Genomic DNA, 19,620 nt, shown 5'->3' with positions numbered 1-19,620 from the left:
CTGCAGAGGCTGGAGGGCCGCCGGGCTGGGCAGCGCCGGTGCCGGAGCCCGCAGAACTCCCCTCGGGAGCCCCTGGCGGCTCACTCCCAGCGGGAAAAACGGGGATAACCACCCACCGTGCCTGCTAACGTGGGGGGAAAGACTCGCCTCGCCTCGCCCCCGCCGGGCCCGGGGGGGCCCAGCCAGCCCCGCGCCAGCCGCCCCCGCCGCGCGGCCGTCACCGTGGCAACGGGCGGGCGGCGCCGCGGCTCCTCTCGGGATTCCCCGGGGCGGGGCCCGTGCGCCTGCCCGGCTCATCGACGTCACCGGCCGCGCTGCGTCAGGCGGCCCGTGCCGGAAGCGCGGGGAGGAAGGCTCGAGCTGCCCGGCGGCTCCGCGGAGGGGCCATGGCGGCGGGGTATCAGTACAGGCCCAACGGCGGCGGCGGCGCCGCGCTGCCCGACCCCGCCTTCCTGTGGAACGTCTTCCAGAGGTGAGGCCGCCGCGCCCCCCCGCCCCCCCCCCCTCCCCTCCCCCCCCGCGGGTCTTCGCGGGGCGATCCGCGTCGCGTGCCGCCCTAACGGCCGCGGGGAGGGGGCTGAGGGGGGCTGCTCCCCGCCGGTCGCCGGGCCCTGCTGGGCCGAGACACGCCCTTCCCGCGGCGCTGGGCCTGGCCCGCCGCGCTGAGGCGGCCGCCGCGACCCTTCGTCGCTGCCGGGCCGCGCTGCCGAGTTCTGCGGGGCCGGCAGACCCGGGCCCTCCCGGGTCTGGCGCTCCCTGAGGGCGTACCGGGAGGGAGCGGGCGTTGGGAGGTGCCCGGAAACGGTCAGCTGCTACGGTGAGCCTGTCACCGGCCCTCGGCATCCAACGCAGGATTTGGCCGCCTTGGGGCCTTGCGGGGCGGGTAAACGTCGCGGTTATATCCCTGTAGGAGGAATCCGAGGGGGAGCTTTAAGAAAGGCTTGAAGAGGAATAAATGTGGCTGTACTTTAGAGCAAGGGAAGGGGGTTAATGGAAGCGAGAAGGTAACCTTGAAAACGCTGAAGTCATTTTTGACCTGAGAATCCAGAAAGGATTGTAAAGTCTGGAGGGTAAATGTAGCAGTACAGGAAGGAATCTGATAAATGCTTAATAGAAAACTTAAAAACTAACAAGAAATATTGTTTTGAGTACATCTGGAGCTGGAACCTGCAAGAGAGTTAGCAGGCCCATGTTGTTAAAAGCACACTGTCGAGACCGTAGTAGTAATGAAGTTAAAGGAGTTCTTCACGTTTGTGTCATGTCGAGGAAACTGGGGAGGTTCCTACATTGGATCCATTTTTATGGGAGATGTGTCAGAGGATCTATCTTGACTCAAGTGACAGCAAGAAGAGGTTAAGGAGTAGGCAAACAGTAATAAGTTGCTAAAACTGGCTAGTATTTCCTTAGTAACTTGGGAGTGACTCAGGAATGCGGCAGCTTACTTACCCAGCCTTCCGTAAAACCACTTCATCAGAGAACTTGGAGGAGGCATGCATGATGCCGTTTCTTTTTTTAAAGGGTCCAGAAAGAAACAGATCAACAGTCTGACTTCTGCACCCGGCAAACCAGTAGAAACCATTTTAAATAATGTAGCTAGTCAGGAGAGTTGCATGGCTTTTGTTTGAAAGTATTCCTGTCTGGCAGACTACTGTGTAAGTCTTGGAATGTGTTTGATAAGGATTGGGTATGATATGATGACTAGAGCTAGTGCAATTGATATAATCTGTGTAGTTTCCAAAGAGGCTCTCAACATACAAAAGTATCAAAGGCCCTTAAAGAAATCCAGTATACGTAGAATGAAAGGGAGGGTCCTTTAGTGGATAAATAACTGGCTAAAAAGAAGAGTGTGTGTGGTCAGCTGCCACGCTGACAGATGGAGCTGTTCTGGGATCTTTATTCAATATGTTCAGGAGCAACTAGAGGAAAAGAAGGTGAATGGTCAGGTGAAACTTGCTGGTTACACTGACTGATTCCTGCAGTAAGTGAGGCCTATGGAGATTTGCAGGAGCACCTGACAGCCCTGAATGATTGGGTCATATCACCCTGTCATGGCCAGATCGTGACTGCTGTATGATGGTCAGATGAAATCCAGAGTAGATACCTGATGTCCACAGGGAAGACCCGCTTTAACTTTGCATCATTTTGTATATAAAATGAATGTGCTCTAAGCTGACCGGTGATGCTCAGGAGCAAGATAAGTAGGTCATAACACATTTTTATGAAAACATCAGCTTAGCACTTAATAGCAGCTCATAAAAGGTAAAAAATGTTCAGAATACCTAGAAAAGAAATAGAGAATAAAAAAGGGGAATATGTTTTTGTTATTATAATCTATGCAACTTATGCTTGCAATTTGAATGTTGTATGCGGTTTATATAATTTTTTGAGATGGGGAAGGAATCTTGTAGAATGAACTGAAAAGGTTTAGAAAAAGACAACAAGGACTAAAGGAAAAAAACCAGCTTCTGCAGAGGGATCAGCTGAGCAGGACTCTGCTTTGGAATGGTAGTAACTGAGGGGAAGTAAAAACTCTTAGTGTCAAGGGGAAGATCCTTGTATAAAATGGAGGGAAGTCACCACCACTTTCAGGTATCCTTCTAAAGAAGGCATGATCCTGCTTTATTTGGGCAGAAATTACTTAGTTTATTAATTTTGGGATAGAACTTCTTTCTCTAAGACAACAGACTGTGAAGACTCAATGGAAGCTGGCACCTGCCTGCGCTTTTTCACTTTTTGAACCCCTTTGAAAGGGGTCAAGGCCCTGCAGTCGATCCTTTCAGTGCTTGGCACTGGTTACATTAGTGGGTTTCTCTACATTGCCAACATCTTACTGAGTGGCACTGGGTGCCAAACTTGGGGCTCCAGTTTGGGAGCCAAACAGCTTACTACTGTGACATTAGGCATTTTGTGGTTTTAACCAGCATGGTGTGCTCTGTAGTCCTTTTAAAAATAAATAAATAAAAATACTTTCTTGTGTGGATTATGCCCAAACTGTTTTATTGCCAGTGTGTGGTTTTTGTGTGTCTCTTCACGCACAAGTAAGTCTTGCAGTTTTCTTTGTAGCTTTTATCATGTTCCAGAATGTCTCACCAGTCTGAATGAAGCGTTTAATTTGCAGTAACTGTGAATGGTTTACCAAGTAAAATGCAATTAGTGACTTTTCAGGAAAAGATTAATCTTACCTGGTGAGTAAGAACCAGAATGTTGAAGTCTTCTTTAAGTGGAACCTGTTAATTTCAGCCATTTAAAGCTTACTGCTTTTTTTTTTTTTTTCCCCCCCTCCAGGGTTGATAAAGACAGGAGTGGAATAATATCTGATAATGAACTTCAGCAGGCATTATCCAATGGTAAGTCTGTAAATGAGCAGTGAGGTAGTTCATTAACTTCATTAAGTTCATTAACTTAATGTTAAATTTCATGTGAGACTGGTTACTTGATGCCATAATTCTTTGATTGGGGTGGGGGGAGAGAATGTTCCTACCACTGATTAATACTATTTAATCTACAGCAAGAGGCTGAAGGGGAGGAAAAAAGTGGATAATCTTCCTGATTTTATTTTATTTTATTGATTGATTTTCTGAGCCCACTATTCCTGGGTTGTGGGTTTTTTTTTTTTTATTTCAAGGGAAGTTTTCTGGGTTTGGTGCATGTTAGTAATAATGCATTATAAACTGAGTACCTACTGTAAACATTACTGATTTGTATTCTGGGGAATGAAGGCATGCACATCCCTTTATTTTTTTTCCACCTCTGCTTCCTAGAAAACATAAATGGTGATTTATATATTCCTCTCTCATCACTACTGAACCTTTGTTTTTTAACCAGGATCAGTGTATAACCTGGACAAAGATCAGATGTTTACAACCAGCCTTTTTACTACACATAAAAACTTTTCATACAGTATGGTGCAGGAATTGAAGATGGTAATTTTTTTTTTTTTTTTCCAAATGAGGCATGTTTGGGTTTTTTTCCTAACAAAGTAGAAAGATGCACTCTAGATCTAGTATTAAAACTTCCCAGCAGTCTGTCAGTTCCCTGTCATAATGCTTAAAGAGTAACTAGGGTATGGTCAAATAACTCATGGAAGCAAAATAAAAACCAAAAAATTTTTCCAGTAGCCTATTTTTACTTTCCTCTGGTGACTTAGGGTGGGTAGGGTTGTACTTTGGGGGGGGGTCCCCCACTTAGAAATCTGAAAAAGTGCATATTGAAGCTGTTCATGCACCTTTGCATCCATATCAAGTTCCCCTTCTCCCAAGGTTTAATTCCTTCATCCTTCTAGTGCTTTGTGACTGAGAAGGGCTTAAACTGATGTTGTGAGCTGCAGTGCACACAGACGGAAAGGCTACTTTTTGTCAGTAATCACCTGACTTGAAATAAATTTGGATGGCTCTGTATAGTAAAATTGTGGTCTTGTAACAACTGGATTTACTAGAATATTTGTTTAATAATATATCTGATAAATTAAAAGCAATACATTGTAGCTGCTGCACCTGATCCGTAACTAAAATACTATTTTGAATAACAACTTCCGCAAAAGCTAAGTTAAATTGATTAAAAAAAAATTGTTTTCATTTAACATTACAGTGCTGTTTATAACAGTGTGGGGACCTGGCTTTACCTGCCATTTTAAACTTCATATATTTTAAATATCTTCTCATCTGATTGAATTTAAGGGTAATAGTCATCACCGCCTATCTGAACTCTTTTCTTTCCTTATTTACAGTGTAGATTAGCAGTTTCAGTGCTTTGCAGTTATGAAGAATCCCCACCAAGTGAATTCACTATTAGACAAAATATTTACAGAACTGTAAGCTTCCTTCATTCTGAGAGATTCTAGATCTTGTACACCAAAGTCACTAACAATTCACTATATTATTTTCAAAATAGATCCTCTGGTGGATGGTTGTGTGTAGCTGTCCTGCAATCTAACATGGGCTAAAAGAATGTCATGTGTTTATTTCTAAAACATTAAAAAAAGTCTGCGTAGTGCTCATTAAAATTTGAAGTTCAATGTGTTTTTGACATTCAGCTTTTCAACATGTCAAGTTTATGCAAATAACTGTCTACTTACCTGGGAGGGACTGATCATCACTTCGTATAGTTGTTCGCACAGTAAAATCCTATGCTTCCTTGTTGGGTTTTTTTCTGTGCTGCCACATAAAGTTAATAGTAAAGTCAGGGGAGGGGAACGGTCTCTTACTGTTTATTGGAATAGGCTGAAATCAGTGCAGTTCTTCAGCACTGGAGTTGCTCTGGTTTCGCTATATAGTCTCTTGACTATACTCTCATCCGTATGAGTCTCTTGAAACTTTCAACATTTAGTAAGTTAAATTCCAAACTGTGTTTTCCCTTTTTCCTCTATTCTATTCAGAGTTAAATGCTGGCACCCTATTAATAATTCCATTATTTTTTATTTTTGTCAGGAGACATACAACTCTAAGGTACTGATGTTCTCTGTCTAAAATACTGCTTAAGCATTTTCAGAGCGATTTTTTACTTTTCTCTGCTGATGTTTCTCTTTATGTGCAAATAGTCATATGGCCTGCCTACAGTATAGGGTTTTTCCCTGTTGCTGCATCTGTAGACTTACACTGATAGAGTTTCCCTTCTGTGGGAGAAATTTGGCTCTGCCATAAGCACTACTTACATCACTGCAGCTTGATCCAGCAAAGCAACGATGCCTTCACAAAGCCTGCTTAATACCAACTCAGCCTTTCTGTTAGGTACTTGTGGTCAGCTAACTGCATCGTTGCAAATGCCTCTACAGTACCCCTAGTCTTACTGGCTCCTTCGTGGTCCCTGCACTCAGCCTCAGTGAATTTAATACGTGCTTCTTCGTCCTCCTGGTACCTTCACAGGCTTACTAGAGGATTGATGGTGAAATTCTAGACGAGGCACAGTATTTCTCTAAATTTAAAGCTTAATGCTTCCTAGCACTCTAGAATGCTTCCAACAGAGTGAAAACTAGTCCAGAGTGACTAGCCTGTCAAAATATTCAGAGAAGTACGAAGCTCTTCTGCAGATAATTACTGCTCAGGCCCTTTCAAGCAGCAACATTTCTTGGTCTGAAAATACTAATTTAAAATAACACTTCATTGATTGATTTAGTAGTGGAGGTGGGATTTATACTAAACTCAGCTCTGAATTGCCCTATGTGGTTATGCCATGTTAGGAACCTTTTCTTTTCACTTCTGTCAGAAACTAAATGCCCTGGAGTAACCCACCTGTAAAATAGGAAATAAGCAGATGGGGTTTTTACTGAGGACTAGATATGAGACCTTGTTCGAGTTATAACTTAAAACTCTTCTGCTCCCATCAGTAGAAAAAGTGGGATTCCAGTTTTGATCTTGCCTTTTATCCAATACCTCCTGACTACCTGGGATGAAAAAAATCCTTCTTAGTTCTTCCAAGGTTTTGGGGTTTTGGTTTTTTGGGGTTTTTTTTTGGTGCAGCCTGGTTTGTGTGTAGTATCTGTAAAGCATTGGTCTGAAGTCATCTCTGAATGGTCAAGAACATAATTACTTCAAAGCAGCCTTATTTTATAATACGCTAGCTCCATGTCATCTAGCTCTGAATTCACTGTTTCTTATCTGATTTTTTGGTTGGTTTGTTGGTTGGTTGCATTTTTTTAAAATGTTACTTAGTATTGAGGAACTAAGTAATTATTTCTGTTTCAGGCACATGGACTCCATTTAATCCAGCAACAGTCAGGTCAATTCTTGGTAAGTGTAGTCGTGCGATGTGAAATAGTCAAGATACTGTTTTGTGATCTGTTCAGACAATTGAGAATGCTATCAATTGCTGCACTGTTTTAGAGAAGTAAGTATGTACAGATATTACAATACATATACAGTATGTATTTCTACTGTAATAATGAATGCCGGTTTAAAGGTCTCTTGAACTAATTTGGCTGTAGCGTTAACAAGCTGGTCTTTCATTGTTAGGTGGTATGTTTCAGTATGTCTTTATTTTTTTTTTCTGCCAGATAGCCCAGCAGTAGTAAGTTAAATATTTTTCCCTTTTGAATAATATGGGAATGCCCTTGTCAAATTAGACTGAGAAAATGTTACTGTACAACTGAATAGATAGTAAATGTAATATATGTGTGGGGAAATTCTCAGTTTAAATATTCTAAAAAGATATTATATAGCTTGTCTTCATAACTAGTTTTTCCTGTCTTGCATTTTAATCTGACGTTCTGCTCCAAAAAGACCAAACAGAAGCTTTACAATGTTTGAATTCTTCAGTTCTAAAATAATTGCCAGTAATGTGGAAGATGATGGTGGTAGAACAGAAGGATGAAAATTCAAGCACAAACAATCTTTTCTATCATACAGTTCTTAAATCCAAGGACTAAATTTTTTGCTTTGTTTTTAATAAGTATTCAGCAGCAGTCTGAGTTCCATCGCTGTGCAACATGCTGTTTGTATAATGACAGTATCAGCAAGTCAAATGCAGATGAATATCCCAGCACTTTGGGCAGACAACAGATGTTGTAGACCTCTCATGAGTCCTTAGAAAAGAACAACCCCCCCTTTCTCTTTTTGTGACCGGATGATCAATAAAGCCCCAAATACTTTCAAACCAGAAAAGAAAACCCAGGAAAAACAAACATTCTGTGATTCATTCTGGTCCTCTTTTATCTTGCTTTATCTTATCCTCCTTCGGTGGACAGCTACTTGCTTTTTCTGGCAGTACTTTCCAAATTAGCACTTGTATTTCTGCAATTTCTTTTCCATCTTTGTACTTTCCACAAAGCGCTCGCTTCCTTCTTAAAATACTAGCAGATCTTACTGAAGAATAGTATGATTAAGGTTTTATATGTATTGCTTGGTTGGTTTTGGGTTTTTTTTTTCCCAGGCATGTTTGACAGAGAAAACAAAGGTGGTGTGAACTTCAATGAATTCACAGGAGTCTGGAAGTACATCTCAGACTGGCAGAATGTCTTTCGAACGTATGACAGAGACAATTCTGGAATGATTGACAAAAATGAACTAAAGCAAGCACTAACAGGTTTTGGTAATTCATTTGTAATTTCAGTTTTTATGACTGGGTTATGTCATCAGATGAGTTTCTTGTTGTTAGGGCTGTACTGCTCTGACAAATGTGGCTAAAAATGAGGCAGGTGAAATGCAGTTATCCTTTTAGGTGTAAGGCACCTCTAAAGACATCCAGGCCGCAAGCACTTTTTAAGCTATTTCCTTTCACGGAAAAAATTATACGGGATGTGTCAGTACGTGTGTGGAATGTTTTCTGTCTCCCCTGTTAGCGGCTCTGAGAGCGTTACCAATACTTCAGGTAAATGTCTGAACTTACAAAGGTACTTGATACAGCTTGCTGCTTTTTAAAACAAAGCCAGCTCTCTACGCTACAGTAGCATTCTGACAGCAAAAGATAAATAAAAAAATAATAAAATAATAAAATAAAATAATAAAAGCAATAAATAATTTTATTTAATTGATTTCACTTACAAAAACTTGAGTTGCAGCCCTAAACCGTTCCCTCAGCCAACTAGTCACTTTAATCAGTAATTAGGTTTACTGTGACTCTGTCTATTATTAAGTGTGGTTTTTACTGCATGCATTTTAGTTCCACACATCGATATTTGGCGCAAAAAAATTCTCTTGTAACTGCTGTTTTCTGGTTTTGTTATACACGCCTCCTGAACAGCCTCGTTCTTTTTATAGAAGGACTGCGGTAATTGAAACCTTTTTAAAGCATTTCTTTTTTCCAAGGTTACCGACTGTCTGATCAGTTCTATGATATCCTTATTCGGAAATTTGACAGACAAGGAAGAGGACAAGTTGCTTTTGATGACTTTATTCAGTGCTGTGTTGTTTTACAGGTAAGAAAGGAGATGTACTTTAATGTCAATTGGAAAAAAAAATCACCTTTTCTTAAGCTTTTATGGTTCTCAATTTAACTATAATATTGGATCTAGAACTTGCTTATAAATAAACCATTTGAATAAAGTATACGAGAGGTGCTAGAAACATCTTCATTTATTGGTCTTCACTTGTTATCCGTTTGCATCACAAGTAAATTTGATACAACTTTTTTTGACCTGTTAAACACTTTTATGGGGCAAAAAAATGTGAAATAGTCTCCGTGTTTTAAAAGGAAAACACTTAACACTTATTTCCATTAGTTTAATACACACACTTCCTCTGGATCTTGGGTGTGTTAAAACTGGAGTTTGTCATGTCTCTTTTTGTTTCTCTCTCTGTTTAAGGCTCTGACTAAAAGGAATTTGACCTAGCAGCTGAATTATTCAGTCTTTCGTCACTGCTGTTCCTGCAGGGGCAATGGTAGTAAAAGACATTTCAAACAAACAAAAACAAACTCTTTCAGTAACAGAAATGCATCTGTATAAATACATACAAAGAGAGGGAGAGAACTGTAGTTCTACAGGTGTATTATTTTGTCTAGAAATCAATTGCTGGATGATTGCTCACCACGATGTTTAAGGTTTCTCTAAGTGTCTCTGACTTTTCTGAAATGTATGTAAGGCTTCGGGGAAAAGTTGGGAAACTGTAGCAGTGGACCAGCTGCGTTTTAGTAGGATAGGAAGAAGGTTGCTCTTCTGACACTGGCCAGCACTGCAATAGTATCTTAAGATATCTTCTGATCTGCAACACGCAGAGAAAGGAGTGCCCTGTAAAAGTTATTTGCATACAGGTGTTTTGTTCTCCTTCACGTCTATAGCCATTAAGTCTGCTGAAACATCAGTTGCCTTTATATTCAGTTGTAATAGAAGCCGATGATACTTTGTTATAAACTTAAACTCTGGTAAAGAGGGCTTTGAAATGGAGTATCATTCAGCTGGTGTTAGTGAATCCACGCTGGTAGTTATTTTGGTCCACTCTCTGTACTGCCTGGCACCTCTGGAGTTTTAGAGACAACTCAGACGCTAATGATGCATAAAGCATATCTGGCTAGATGATGAGAAAGGGACAAGGTACTTGCTGGATTCTGTCTCCAGGTTGACTGTCAAATGTCTCACAAGAATTGTGCATTGTTTCCCACCCCCACCCCCCACCCCCCCCTTTAAAGCCAGTTATAAAAAGCTGTCTGATCTATAAAGAAGTGCCTAGATAGCCTTAGGTATTGTATCACAAGGTGGTTTTGGAATCAGATCTGCTACACAGCTGAAGCACGAGATGTGGCGAAGAGCTACCTCTATATGCACGAGATTGTAAAGTGTCTACAGAGGGGATGAACGGAAAGTGTTTATAGAACCCTGAGTAGCAAGGGGAATACGTGGCAGTCTGAACTTTCCCCGATGTACAAAAATGTATGGGTTTTTCCCCCTTTTCAGAGGCTGACTGATGTGTTCCGACGATATGATACTGATCAAGATGGCTGGATTCAAGTGTCCTATGAGCAATATCTTTCCATGGTCTTCAGCATCGTATGACACTGATAACTAGGAATTGCACACTGGCATTACACAGACTGGAGTTGCCAAATCATCCTGTACTAAGATTATTGATGCATTATAATGGATATAACTTCACACTCTAAATTTTGTATGTTGGTCATCACCTTCAGAATCTGTACTTGAGTTGGTTTTTATTTTGTATGACTGTATGATATGACCATCTCTGCTTACTGTAGTACAGAAAGCAAAGAATCTAGATTTAACTGGTGCAATGTCAAACTTAACCTTCTTCCATATATCCTGCATGGGGGAAAATGGCTCTTTAGAAATGCCAAATTAAAATAATGCTTGTTTATGAGAGTGTTGAAAGTCAAAAGTTGCACAACATGTTTTGCATGTGCCTTACTTTTATAAGAGTTTAATGTATTAATTTTTAATACAGAATTTAAAATTAAGTAAAAATATTAGATCAACTTCTATAGTCTACTTCACTTTTGTACAGCTTTTTTTAAGGGGGTGGTGGTTTTATTTCTGTATGCTAGTTTTCTACAGTTCAGGGGTCCTTCCCACTTAACAGCAATGGCCTTTTTTCCTTGCCTTATCTATTTTCTAGCTGCCTCCTTCTTTCAGGGTATCCTTGGGACACCTTCAAATACAACTTCTTCGCACCTGTGTCCAATACTGCATCTTCCTCAATGAGTTCCCTACAAAAATAAACTATCTAACTACTCTGGATATATAGTTCCCTCTGCTTAGTAGGCTCATTTAGCACCAATAGTCTTCCATTTTGTGCTGAAGCACTTATTTGACGTGGCCTTGAATTGACAGTCAAACCTCACCCTCCATCTCACCATTTGCAGATGGAGAGGGACTCAGTGGAAAACCTGAAGCAGAAAAAGTAGCGACTGATTCCTGTCACGCACCATCACCTACAGTAACTTTGACAAAGCAACTTGGAGGAAGCAAAGAGAAGTTAACAAGTCCTCTTAGATTACTCTAAGAAAATCTTACACCAGTGCCATCCAAAGCACTTAAAAATACTCAAGCAGCAAGATTACTTACATGTAACTGCTACTCTTCAGGATATGTTTATAGGCAAGAACTTTTAGCTTTTATCCAAAGACTTTTTCTTGAACTGTAGCAACACTGATTTATTCCTAAGTCCATCCCCAGCTCATTGTACGCAGGCAGTCCACATATGCTCTTTTGTTTCAAATTTCATGATTACATACAGACACAGGCAAGTAAGCTGTCGTTGATGGGAGTGCCTCTACATAAACCGATGCCATCAGTGATATCAAACAGGTACTCCAATAGATTATGCAGAGAGGGTTTGGGTCCACAGACAGAAATATAACATAATCAATGTTACAATGTTATTCGCAAGTGTCTCAGCCAGAGATTAGTGTCTGGCGTCAGGGTGAAGACAGCCAAGTGGCCACTGTGCAGTTATCAAACCTCTGTCATGCAGAGAAGCTGCTACTAGTTGTCAAGCGATAAGCAAACAAACCCTTAGTGACAGTTCAGCAACGTTTTCCTGAACGCTTTTCTGGTGTGAAATATCTGGGGAGAGACCAATGGTCTCCACAGTATAAGCACACAGAAACAAGGAGCTCTCCCAAAGCACTTTGGGCATCATCACCCAAAGGACAAGCGATTGTTTCTGGGTGAGGTGGGGGAGCAGGAATAATGACCGATGTCAGAGACCATTCAGCCCTGAATGAACCATGAAAGTTACTTATCTTTAAGAAGATGAGGAAGAAAGACTTCCAACAGTTACTGCTTGAGCCTTACCTCCCCAGAAGGCCGAGACAATCGCTATATATGTTCTCTTCAGAAACAAACAATAAAAGAAGAGCCCCAAAGCGTTGGGCTCAAAAGAGCTTCCCTACTCCTTTCCCACTAAGGAATCCGTCCCTTTGGATCACACATCCACCCAAATGAAATGCAGTAATTCTGGGAAGCATTCTGAGGATCATTAATAAATAGGTCCAAGGTGCCAAACTAAAACTAAAAAAGCTGGAGCCTGAGAAATTTCCCAAGCTGTCTCCTGTGAAGGATGTCTCCTTTTTCAGCCAACCTCATTATACTTTGCTGTCCTTGGTGTAGAACAACTGGCTCCAGCACCTTCCAAAGGAGCCTTACTGCTGGAAAATCACCAAAGTGGCTCTGGACTGGAATGGCTCTTGTCTCCGTGGGAAACAGATGCTTCTGAAGGTGTGAAAGCAGGTACAGCACAGACCAAGAAACTGGCTGCAAAGTAGACCATTTATTCCCCAAAGCATGTTCTAGTCTGGATTTTTATCAATGGCTTTTTAAGGAGAAGTGAAATTGGTTCAAAGGGCTCTGGTGCAGCCTCAAAAATCTTGCCTCAGCGCCAACGCTTGTGGTGTAGCGCTCTCAGTGCCGACAGACAGCAAGCATTTAAAGTGATGCTGCTCTGCAGGCTATCGCTGCCTACCTTGTGAAGGTTGTTTCTTGAAGAAAGACCAGAGTCTAGAGAACCGGGAACAGGCAGAGGACTCATTCTGCTCCAGTTCTATACTACATGGGAGCAAGGTAAGGCAAAGAGGTTTCATGGAGTAAGGAGTAGCCAGAAGTTGAATCAAAACCAGGAAAACAGAAGCAACAGGAGGTCTCGGCTTATGCAATCCTGCTGAAGAAGTAACTGGTAGGATGACAGAACTTCCAAGGCACATTCTACTTTTTTTTTTCTTCCCATGAGGTCTTCTTACCCAGTGCCTTTGTGGACACTGCTGGTCAGGTGCCAAACAGGTCAGAAGCCTGGATGTATGCTTTCCTTTTCTAGCGTCAGTTGAATCCCCCTTTAAAGGTGGCAGGCTTGAACTGAGTGAGAACCAGTAAGACAGAATGCAAAGCTGCCACCTCCCCCAAGTCACGTTTGTAGGATGAGCTGCTGGCTAGAGAGGAAGGAGTGAAACAGGCAGATAGATCCTCGGGGTGGATGCCTCCATTGGCAAAAACTGATTGAGAGAGGGACCCTGTAAAAGAAAACAGTCCGAGTTGCAAGTACCTGGCCCTACAGAGGAAGGGAAGGTGTCGCAGCAGCCCTCCAAATGAGGCAATGATGCTTAGTACTCACAATTCTACACAGCCCTGAAAAAAGGAAAAACACTCATCACTCCTGTCACAGGGGTAAACAATCCCTTCGCAGAGTTGCATCCTGAAGATGTTTCTGTCTCTTTCTTTTTGCCCTTCATTTGAATACTAGGAAATTGAACTCCAGGAAGGAATGTGTTCCTGCAATAACAAAGACGCTACTTGTTTGACACAAGTCAGCTATACCTGTTTGCTGGCATGGGACACAGGAAAGAAAAGCCTCTGAAATCAGTTGTGAAGGTGACAGCTATAGACCAAAAGTCAGTCAAACCTGGGAGTGCCAAGTGGCAGACCCCAGGCCAATATCAGTACAGAAATTGCACGCTGAAGCTCTTAATTTCCAAAGCTAGGAAGATCTTTGGAAAGAAGAAAGATAAAAAGAGAATTAAGGAGAAAGCAGTGATGCAGCTGGAACTGGCTCAGCCGATTGAAAGAAACTGAGAACACACTGCTGGTAGTAATTGCACATAAGGGATAAGGCAGGCTTGGAGTTTATAACTGCAAGATACCACCAGCTTAAAAAAAAATTCTCTACATGATAGTGCCCGTGTATAAGAACCAACAGACAATCATCTCTTTCATACTCTCCAAGTTGCAAAATGCATGTATAGATGCAGTTCCAGTTCTGCTGTCAACATCGTTGACAGAATCATTTAGGTTGGAAAAGACCTTTAAGATCACCAAGTCCGACCATTAACCTAGCACTGCCGAGTCCACCACTAAACCATGTCCCTAAGCACAAGGACTCAAGAACTTCACTGATTTTGGTAAGAACTGAAAACTGAAACAGAGAAGCGAAGGGCATTTACAAGACTCCAAATGCCATCTACAGCGCAGGAAACCCTTAGGAAATCAATGCTGAAAAGCATTTCCTATCTTAACGTGGTCACTGCTCCAACTCAGTTTCAAAATGCAAGAACCGTTTCCCCTATGTAGGACCCTGCACAACAAGCAGGGACAGGAACTGTTCCCCAGCACAAAAAATAAGAAGGGAATGTGTAGGCAGAAAGAGCATCTAATTTGGGCAGAGATCATCCAGCTGTTGCATGCCACTGGGATATACAGTCATGGCAGTAAAATCCCAAAGGGAGTGAGAAATGGGAAAAAAAGAGCTCTCTACAACCACCTCAGATGAAAAGGTCTTAACTTGAATTGACAGAGCTGTAGCAGTAACATTTTCTAGCAACATTTTTCTACAGTTTCAGAATAGTACTTGCACTACACTTTCTGTGGAAAAAACCTATGGTAGGAACACTTGTAGAAATAATTTCTGATATTTTTTAATGTAGATAATACCTGATCAGTCCCAGAGAGTTTTAAATCAAAACTCTGGCAGACACCTGTGGTAGAAAATAATGCTTTTCCCCTTTAAGCAAGAAGGTCTGCTATGTAATTCCATGGATAAAAGTGTATGGCACAACTACTGAGTCTATGCCATTAGAAACTACTTAAACGCTTCAGTAAGTATGAGAAGGAGAAAAGGAAATAGTGAACAGGAATGAAAAAGGAAAGTGGATCTTTTCCGATGCACAAGCAAAACAATTACAGAAGAGGAATTTTAGGGAATCGAGTTTATATGCTCTATCATCAATTCCTTTGTTGCCTTTGTGTTCAAATTTACATGACAAAATCCAAAAAGTTGTTTTAGTGCATGCAAAAAGATGTATGACAGCTCACGAAGACTAACCCTGGATTAGCACAAGTATTTAAAGCACAGAGACAGAGAACTGTTTCAGGTGTGGGTGAGAAGAAAAATGACAGTCCACAACACAGCAGTGAAAAGGAAAAGGGACACTGGGGAGTAAACTGCCTCACTTTACTCCTTTTCTTTAGCCACATATAAGCTGGATTTGATTATATAAAGTAGATATCTAAAGCCAGGCATTCATGAGCATACGGCTCAGAGGTGTGGGGAAAAGAAAACGTAAGTATGGACCACTGATAAACACCATGAACTGGTAAGTATTTCTCAGTTAGTATGTCATTTTGATTATTTATTTTTCCCTATTATTTTATCTGATTGCCTTATAGGTTCTACTATTTCTTAGTACGCTTTTGCCAGTAGAAAGAATCAAGAATTTTTATCTTAGTATGGCTCAATCCATCAAATGAGTTTTTAAGTCCATTTGTAACCATTTCATTCTGAACAACATATTAAAAAAAATCCGCATGTATTCCGCATCTCTTTTTACTCTGCAAAAATGAAAGAGAGTAACATGCCCCATTACATACCAATCCCCTAGAACAGATTACGTTTTCCCCATATAGCATCACGTTAAGACACAGAATACCTTTGCTGGGACATTCTCCTTTCTTTGTCTAAACAGAAATGTAGTGTATCAATTTCTAAAAATATGCTAAATTATAAAATTAACTGAACTGGCCTTACATTTGTGTGAAGAAAAGTAAACCTGTGTTTTCATGCAACGGACCTGTATTTTCAGTGAATAGTCTTCCTAAGTAGATAAAAGCAAACCTTTCTTTTTTTCTGAGTTGGGAAGGGTGTTAAAAGGGCTATTAGCTTTTTGCTGACAGAATAACATTAACATATTTTTAAAAAATAACAGAAGATCTTTTCTGTAATATACTAAGATATAACAAATACATTAAAAAAGCCCAAAGAAAATAGTATGTTCACCTCCGTTATGTGCAAGTTTGTGTTCCAGCTATATTTCACATGTTAAAAAATTAAACCCTACCCCCCTTTCCCCTTCCAAAACCAGTCAAACACAGAACTAAATGCAGTCTCTTTCCTGAAAGCCAAGAGATGGAGATTCTTGAATCTGTTCATCTGTTTCCAGTTCAGCTGTTGTTGCTCCTTAATCTTTTCCTCTAGTTTCTACTAGCACATTGACTAATGTCTGAATATTTAGTTCTAGAAAGGGGAGATAAAAACGTTTACAGTTACTTCTATTTCATGTTATTTCACATAATACAGCAGAGAGAATGTTAAAATCAAAGTTTTACTATTAACTAGCTACCTAGTTAATGAACTAATTCTATTACCATAAGCATAGTTCGCATTTGCCCAAACTCACGCCCAATGAGAGCTATACAGTAGCATACACCCACCTCCCTTTAAATCCCTCTTGTAATCTATTTCCAAAGGAGAATCTTTTATTTTGAATAGCATATCACTATTTTTAACATTAAGGAATATTTCTACAATAATTGGAGAAAATAATTTGTCATACAACAAACCAGCTCTTTGATAACATTTCTCTTCTGTTATCCCAATGTGTTTGATCCATTTGGAGTATTTTCATCTATTATAATGCCATCCAAGTTTGGTTCTGCATGCACTCCCATATTTTCTTCTTTATGCCAATACATTCCCTCCCCACAGTTGGCACCCCAACAGTACAAACTCCGATCATGATATAAGATGCTAGTTAGCAAGATGACCTAGGATAAACCTTTCAATTCAGGAAATCTTTGTGCTATCAGAATTTCCTCCCACTCACAGCTCTATTTAGTTGTCAAGAGGCAAAGTCTCCTCAGAGAGGCAATTAAAGCCATTCTTCAACTGATACAGATGTTGAGCAAAATTAACTCAACTCCTCTGAATGGAGCGTACTATCTCTGCAACACGTGGTCTACTGCTTACGTTAAAGCAACTATGTTGATGTAACTCATTTTAGATGAAAACTAATCACAATCTTACTTTGAAGTGCTGGATAATATGGAGCCAACTGTTTGAGCATCCTGGTCATTGTAGGTATATCCTTTCCCCGTAGTCTGTTCAAAATGTTGGGAGTAAGACCAACAGCATCTTCATCAAACATCTTATCTGAGCTTCTGAATTGCTGGTAATCTCTGTACGAACCACTGCCAGAAAACGAGTACTGATGTGAACCCCAATCACTCTTGTAGCCTGACTTCTGATGCCTGAATCCTCGACACCTAGATTCCTGGTTCCAGCTAGAGTCCTTGTTCCAGCTAGACTCCTGGTTCCAGCTAGAGCTCTGGTTCCACCTAGAGTCCTCGTTCCACCCAGAGTCCTGGTGCCACCTGGAGCCACCTCTTCCTGAAACAGCAGAATTTGCAGAAGATGTACAAGTATTCACAGGCTCATCATTCTTATAAGAGGAATAGCTTTGCGAAGGATAGTTTGCGGAGTATCTTCCAGATGAAGGATATGAGGCAGAAGAATTGGGATAGGGTAATCCTTGATCACTTATACTCCTCGCTTTTGAACATGCTTGTTGATTCCTCCAATTTGTACTTTCCCCGCCATATGAGCTTCTGTTATCAGGGAGCTTATTTCCTCGCACATCGTTGGACATATATTCTGCTGAGTACTCACTCACTGGACTTGTCTCATAGGAAGAGGCCCCACCAGCTGAATTACTGCCAGAAGCAGATCGGTTGAACAGTCTCAGCCATTCACTGATACCACCGGCAGGACTTCCAGTCTGAAGAGCAAAAGAGTCCCTGAGTGCAGACATCATTGCAAAGTCATTAGATCTTAGTCCATAGGAAGATGATCCATCATCTGTTTGGTAACTGTATGAGTTAGCAGGAGCAAAAGAAGCATCTGCAGAACACTCTTCATACTGAGACAAAAAACCTTGATTCCAGTTAGAATTTCCTGAATAAATAAATAAATACAGACCACTACTAATTTGTTAAATGCAACTGGTGCAACTGTTTGCAAAATAAACTTAACTCGGTATAAGCCCCTTTTTTGTCTGACTATATATATGGTATTTAATGCATAGTTACTGCGTTAGCAAACATCAGCCTTCTTTCTTTGACTGCATTTGTAAAGCTGAATACAACTGAAGAATAATAGGAGGGGAACAACTGACTCAAACCAATTAATCACTTGAACTAATACATCATCTGAATTCAACTACACTTTGCTTCACTGTCAAAGCATCTTAAAAATCAACCAGTATCTAAAAATCAACATGTATCTAAGAGAGCTCAAAGAGAGATCAGGATACACTAACAGTATATAAGAACGATTATAAATAGTAAAGCTAGCATCTCTCAAGAAGTTAACACTTTGACTGATACATGGTGGTAACACACGTGCTCTTAACCCACTGTGGATATGAAATAAAATGGGTTAGCTTAAACCATAAGATTTCCTGTCAGTGCTTGTTTTCTTATTAAATATATCAGTTCTGCAGTTCACAGGGAAAAAAAAAAAGCAAAGGTTTACAAAATTAAAGCCTGTAAATCCTCCAGAAATACAGCCAACCAAAGAGTTGCCAAAGCTCTACTTCTGCAGCTCATCCTTACGTCCTTTCTTACTGAACTTCTTTTCACCTTAAGATTTGTGGGAAGTAGAGGGGGGCAACTACTTAGAAGGCCAGCGCTCTAAGGAAACAAGCTAAATATCTCTTTCATTGTATCCCTTAGCGGTACTGGTACATTCACTTTCAATGTAAGAACAGCAAATACTCCTTTGAAGATACCTTGACACACCAACCTTCACACTGAAGCCAGGCAGGTGTTACCGCCTGGATTTCCAATAACCTCTACTGCTGTAATACAACTCAGTGAGACAGAAGTGTTCTTAGACAGTCAAGGTTGAAATCATTAAGGCTTCAGAAAACGATACCCTGAACTGACTCAGAGGGCAAAGACACACAGTGCTCTAGCAAAGAAGCACTATGGCTGGCCATAAAAGTAAATTTTCGCAATCTGTCCAGCGCTAAGAGTGGACTTAAACTAGTAGAACACAGTGTCTAAATTACCTTTGGATTTTCCATATGGCTTATAGTGTTTTGGGATGCTTTTCCTTCCTGGAAATTCACCTTGAGATATTGACATCAGTGGCCTCAGACTGTTAGTATAATTAACCTGGATAAAGCAAAAGGTCAGAATGTCTGTTTTTAAACTCAGATCTTGAGCATTCAAAAAAAAATAGTAAGTTGCCCATGGAAAGTTAGCAGAGTACAATTTTAGGTGACAGCAATCTCCGTATGAAGGATGTGTTGTTCTGTTGTTCACAATTACCACATTAAACCACAACTTTCAAAAGTATTATGTGGAAGAGGTACATGTCTGGAGAACGGAATAAGGTGTCTGGGGAAGACAGTGTCACCTGTTTCAAATTTCTTTACTTTATTGCCCTGTATCCCTCAACATCACCTGGCTAAAAT

The 19,620-nt window shown here is 40.9% G+C and overlaps 2 protein-coding genes across 6 annotated transcripts in view; one reads left to right on the top strand and one right to left on the bottom strand.

Annotated features, from left to right (window-relative positions):
- Nucleotides 1-335: 335 nt before the first annotated feature.
- PDCD6 (programmed cell death 6) lies at nt 336-10,857 on the top strand. Of its 3 annotated transcripts, none has more exons than XM_076330169.1 (6): nt 336-472; nt 3,286-3,347; nt 6,681-6,725; nt 7,864-8,016; nt 8,739-8,848; nt 10,322-10,857. In XM_076330169.1, the coding sequence occupies exons 1-6, from the start codon at nt 387-389 to the stop codon at nt 10,418-10,420; spliced, it is 555 nt and encodes a 184-aa protein (XP_076186284.1). In that variant the 5' UTR covers nt 336-386; the 3' UTR covers nt 10,421-10,857. The 3 variants fall into 3 exon arrangements, with proteins under 3 accessions (XP_076186284.1, XP_076186283.1, XP_076186285.1); XM_076330168.1 differs by having other exon boundaries at nt 7,864-8,022; XM_076330170.1 differs by lacking the exons at nt 336-472; nt 3,286-3,347 and adding an exon at nt 4,737-4,810 and having other exon boundaries at nt 7,864-8,022.
- Nucleotides 10,858-15,467: 4,610 nt separating this feature from the next.
- LOC143156528 (uncharacterized) overlaps nt 15,468-19,620 on the bottom strand; it is a 41,003-nt gene continuing 36,850 nt past the window's right edge. For all 3 annotated transcript variants that reach the window (XM_076330165.1, XM_076330166.1, XM_076330167.1), the window contains 3 exons: nt 19,213-19,318; nt 17,169-18,095; nt 15,468-16,379 (listed from right to left, as the gene is read on the bottom strand). In XM_076330165.1, coding sequence (XP_076186280.1) covers nt 16,324-16,379; nt 17,169-18,095; nt 19,213-19,318 — 1,089 coding nt within the window. In that variant the 3' untranslated portion in view covers nt 15,468-16,323. The remainder of the gene's footprint in view (nt 16,380-17,168; nt 18,096-19,212; nt 19,319-19,620) is intronic.

The sequence above is a fragment of the Aptenodytes patagonicus genome, chromosome 2, assembly GCF_965638725.1.
Source record: "Aptenodytes patagonicus chromosome 2, bAptPat1.pri.cur, whole genome shotgun sequence".
Lineage (NCBI taxonomy): Eukaryota > Metazoa > Chordata > Aves > Sphenisciformes > Spheniscidae > Aptenodytes > Aptenodytes patagonicus.
The sequence above is the reverse complement of the archived record's forward strand: the minus strand, read 5'-3'. Positions and strand labels throughout refer to the sequence as shown.

Bases quoted from the DNA above. Each gene is read 5' to 3' on its own strand.
- PDCD6 (XM_076330168.1), top strand. From the start codon at position 387: ATGGCGGCGGGGTATCAGTACAGGCCCAACGGCGGCGGCGGCGCCGCG. The intron at 3,348-6,680 runs GTAAGTCTGTAA...TTTCTGTTTCAG, and splicing joins TCAGCAGGCATTATCCAATG to GCACATGGACTCCATTTAAT. The intron at 8,023-8,738 runs GTAATTCATTTG...CTTTTTTCCAAG, and splicing joins GCAAGCACTAACAGGTTTTG to GTTACCGACTGTCTGATCAG.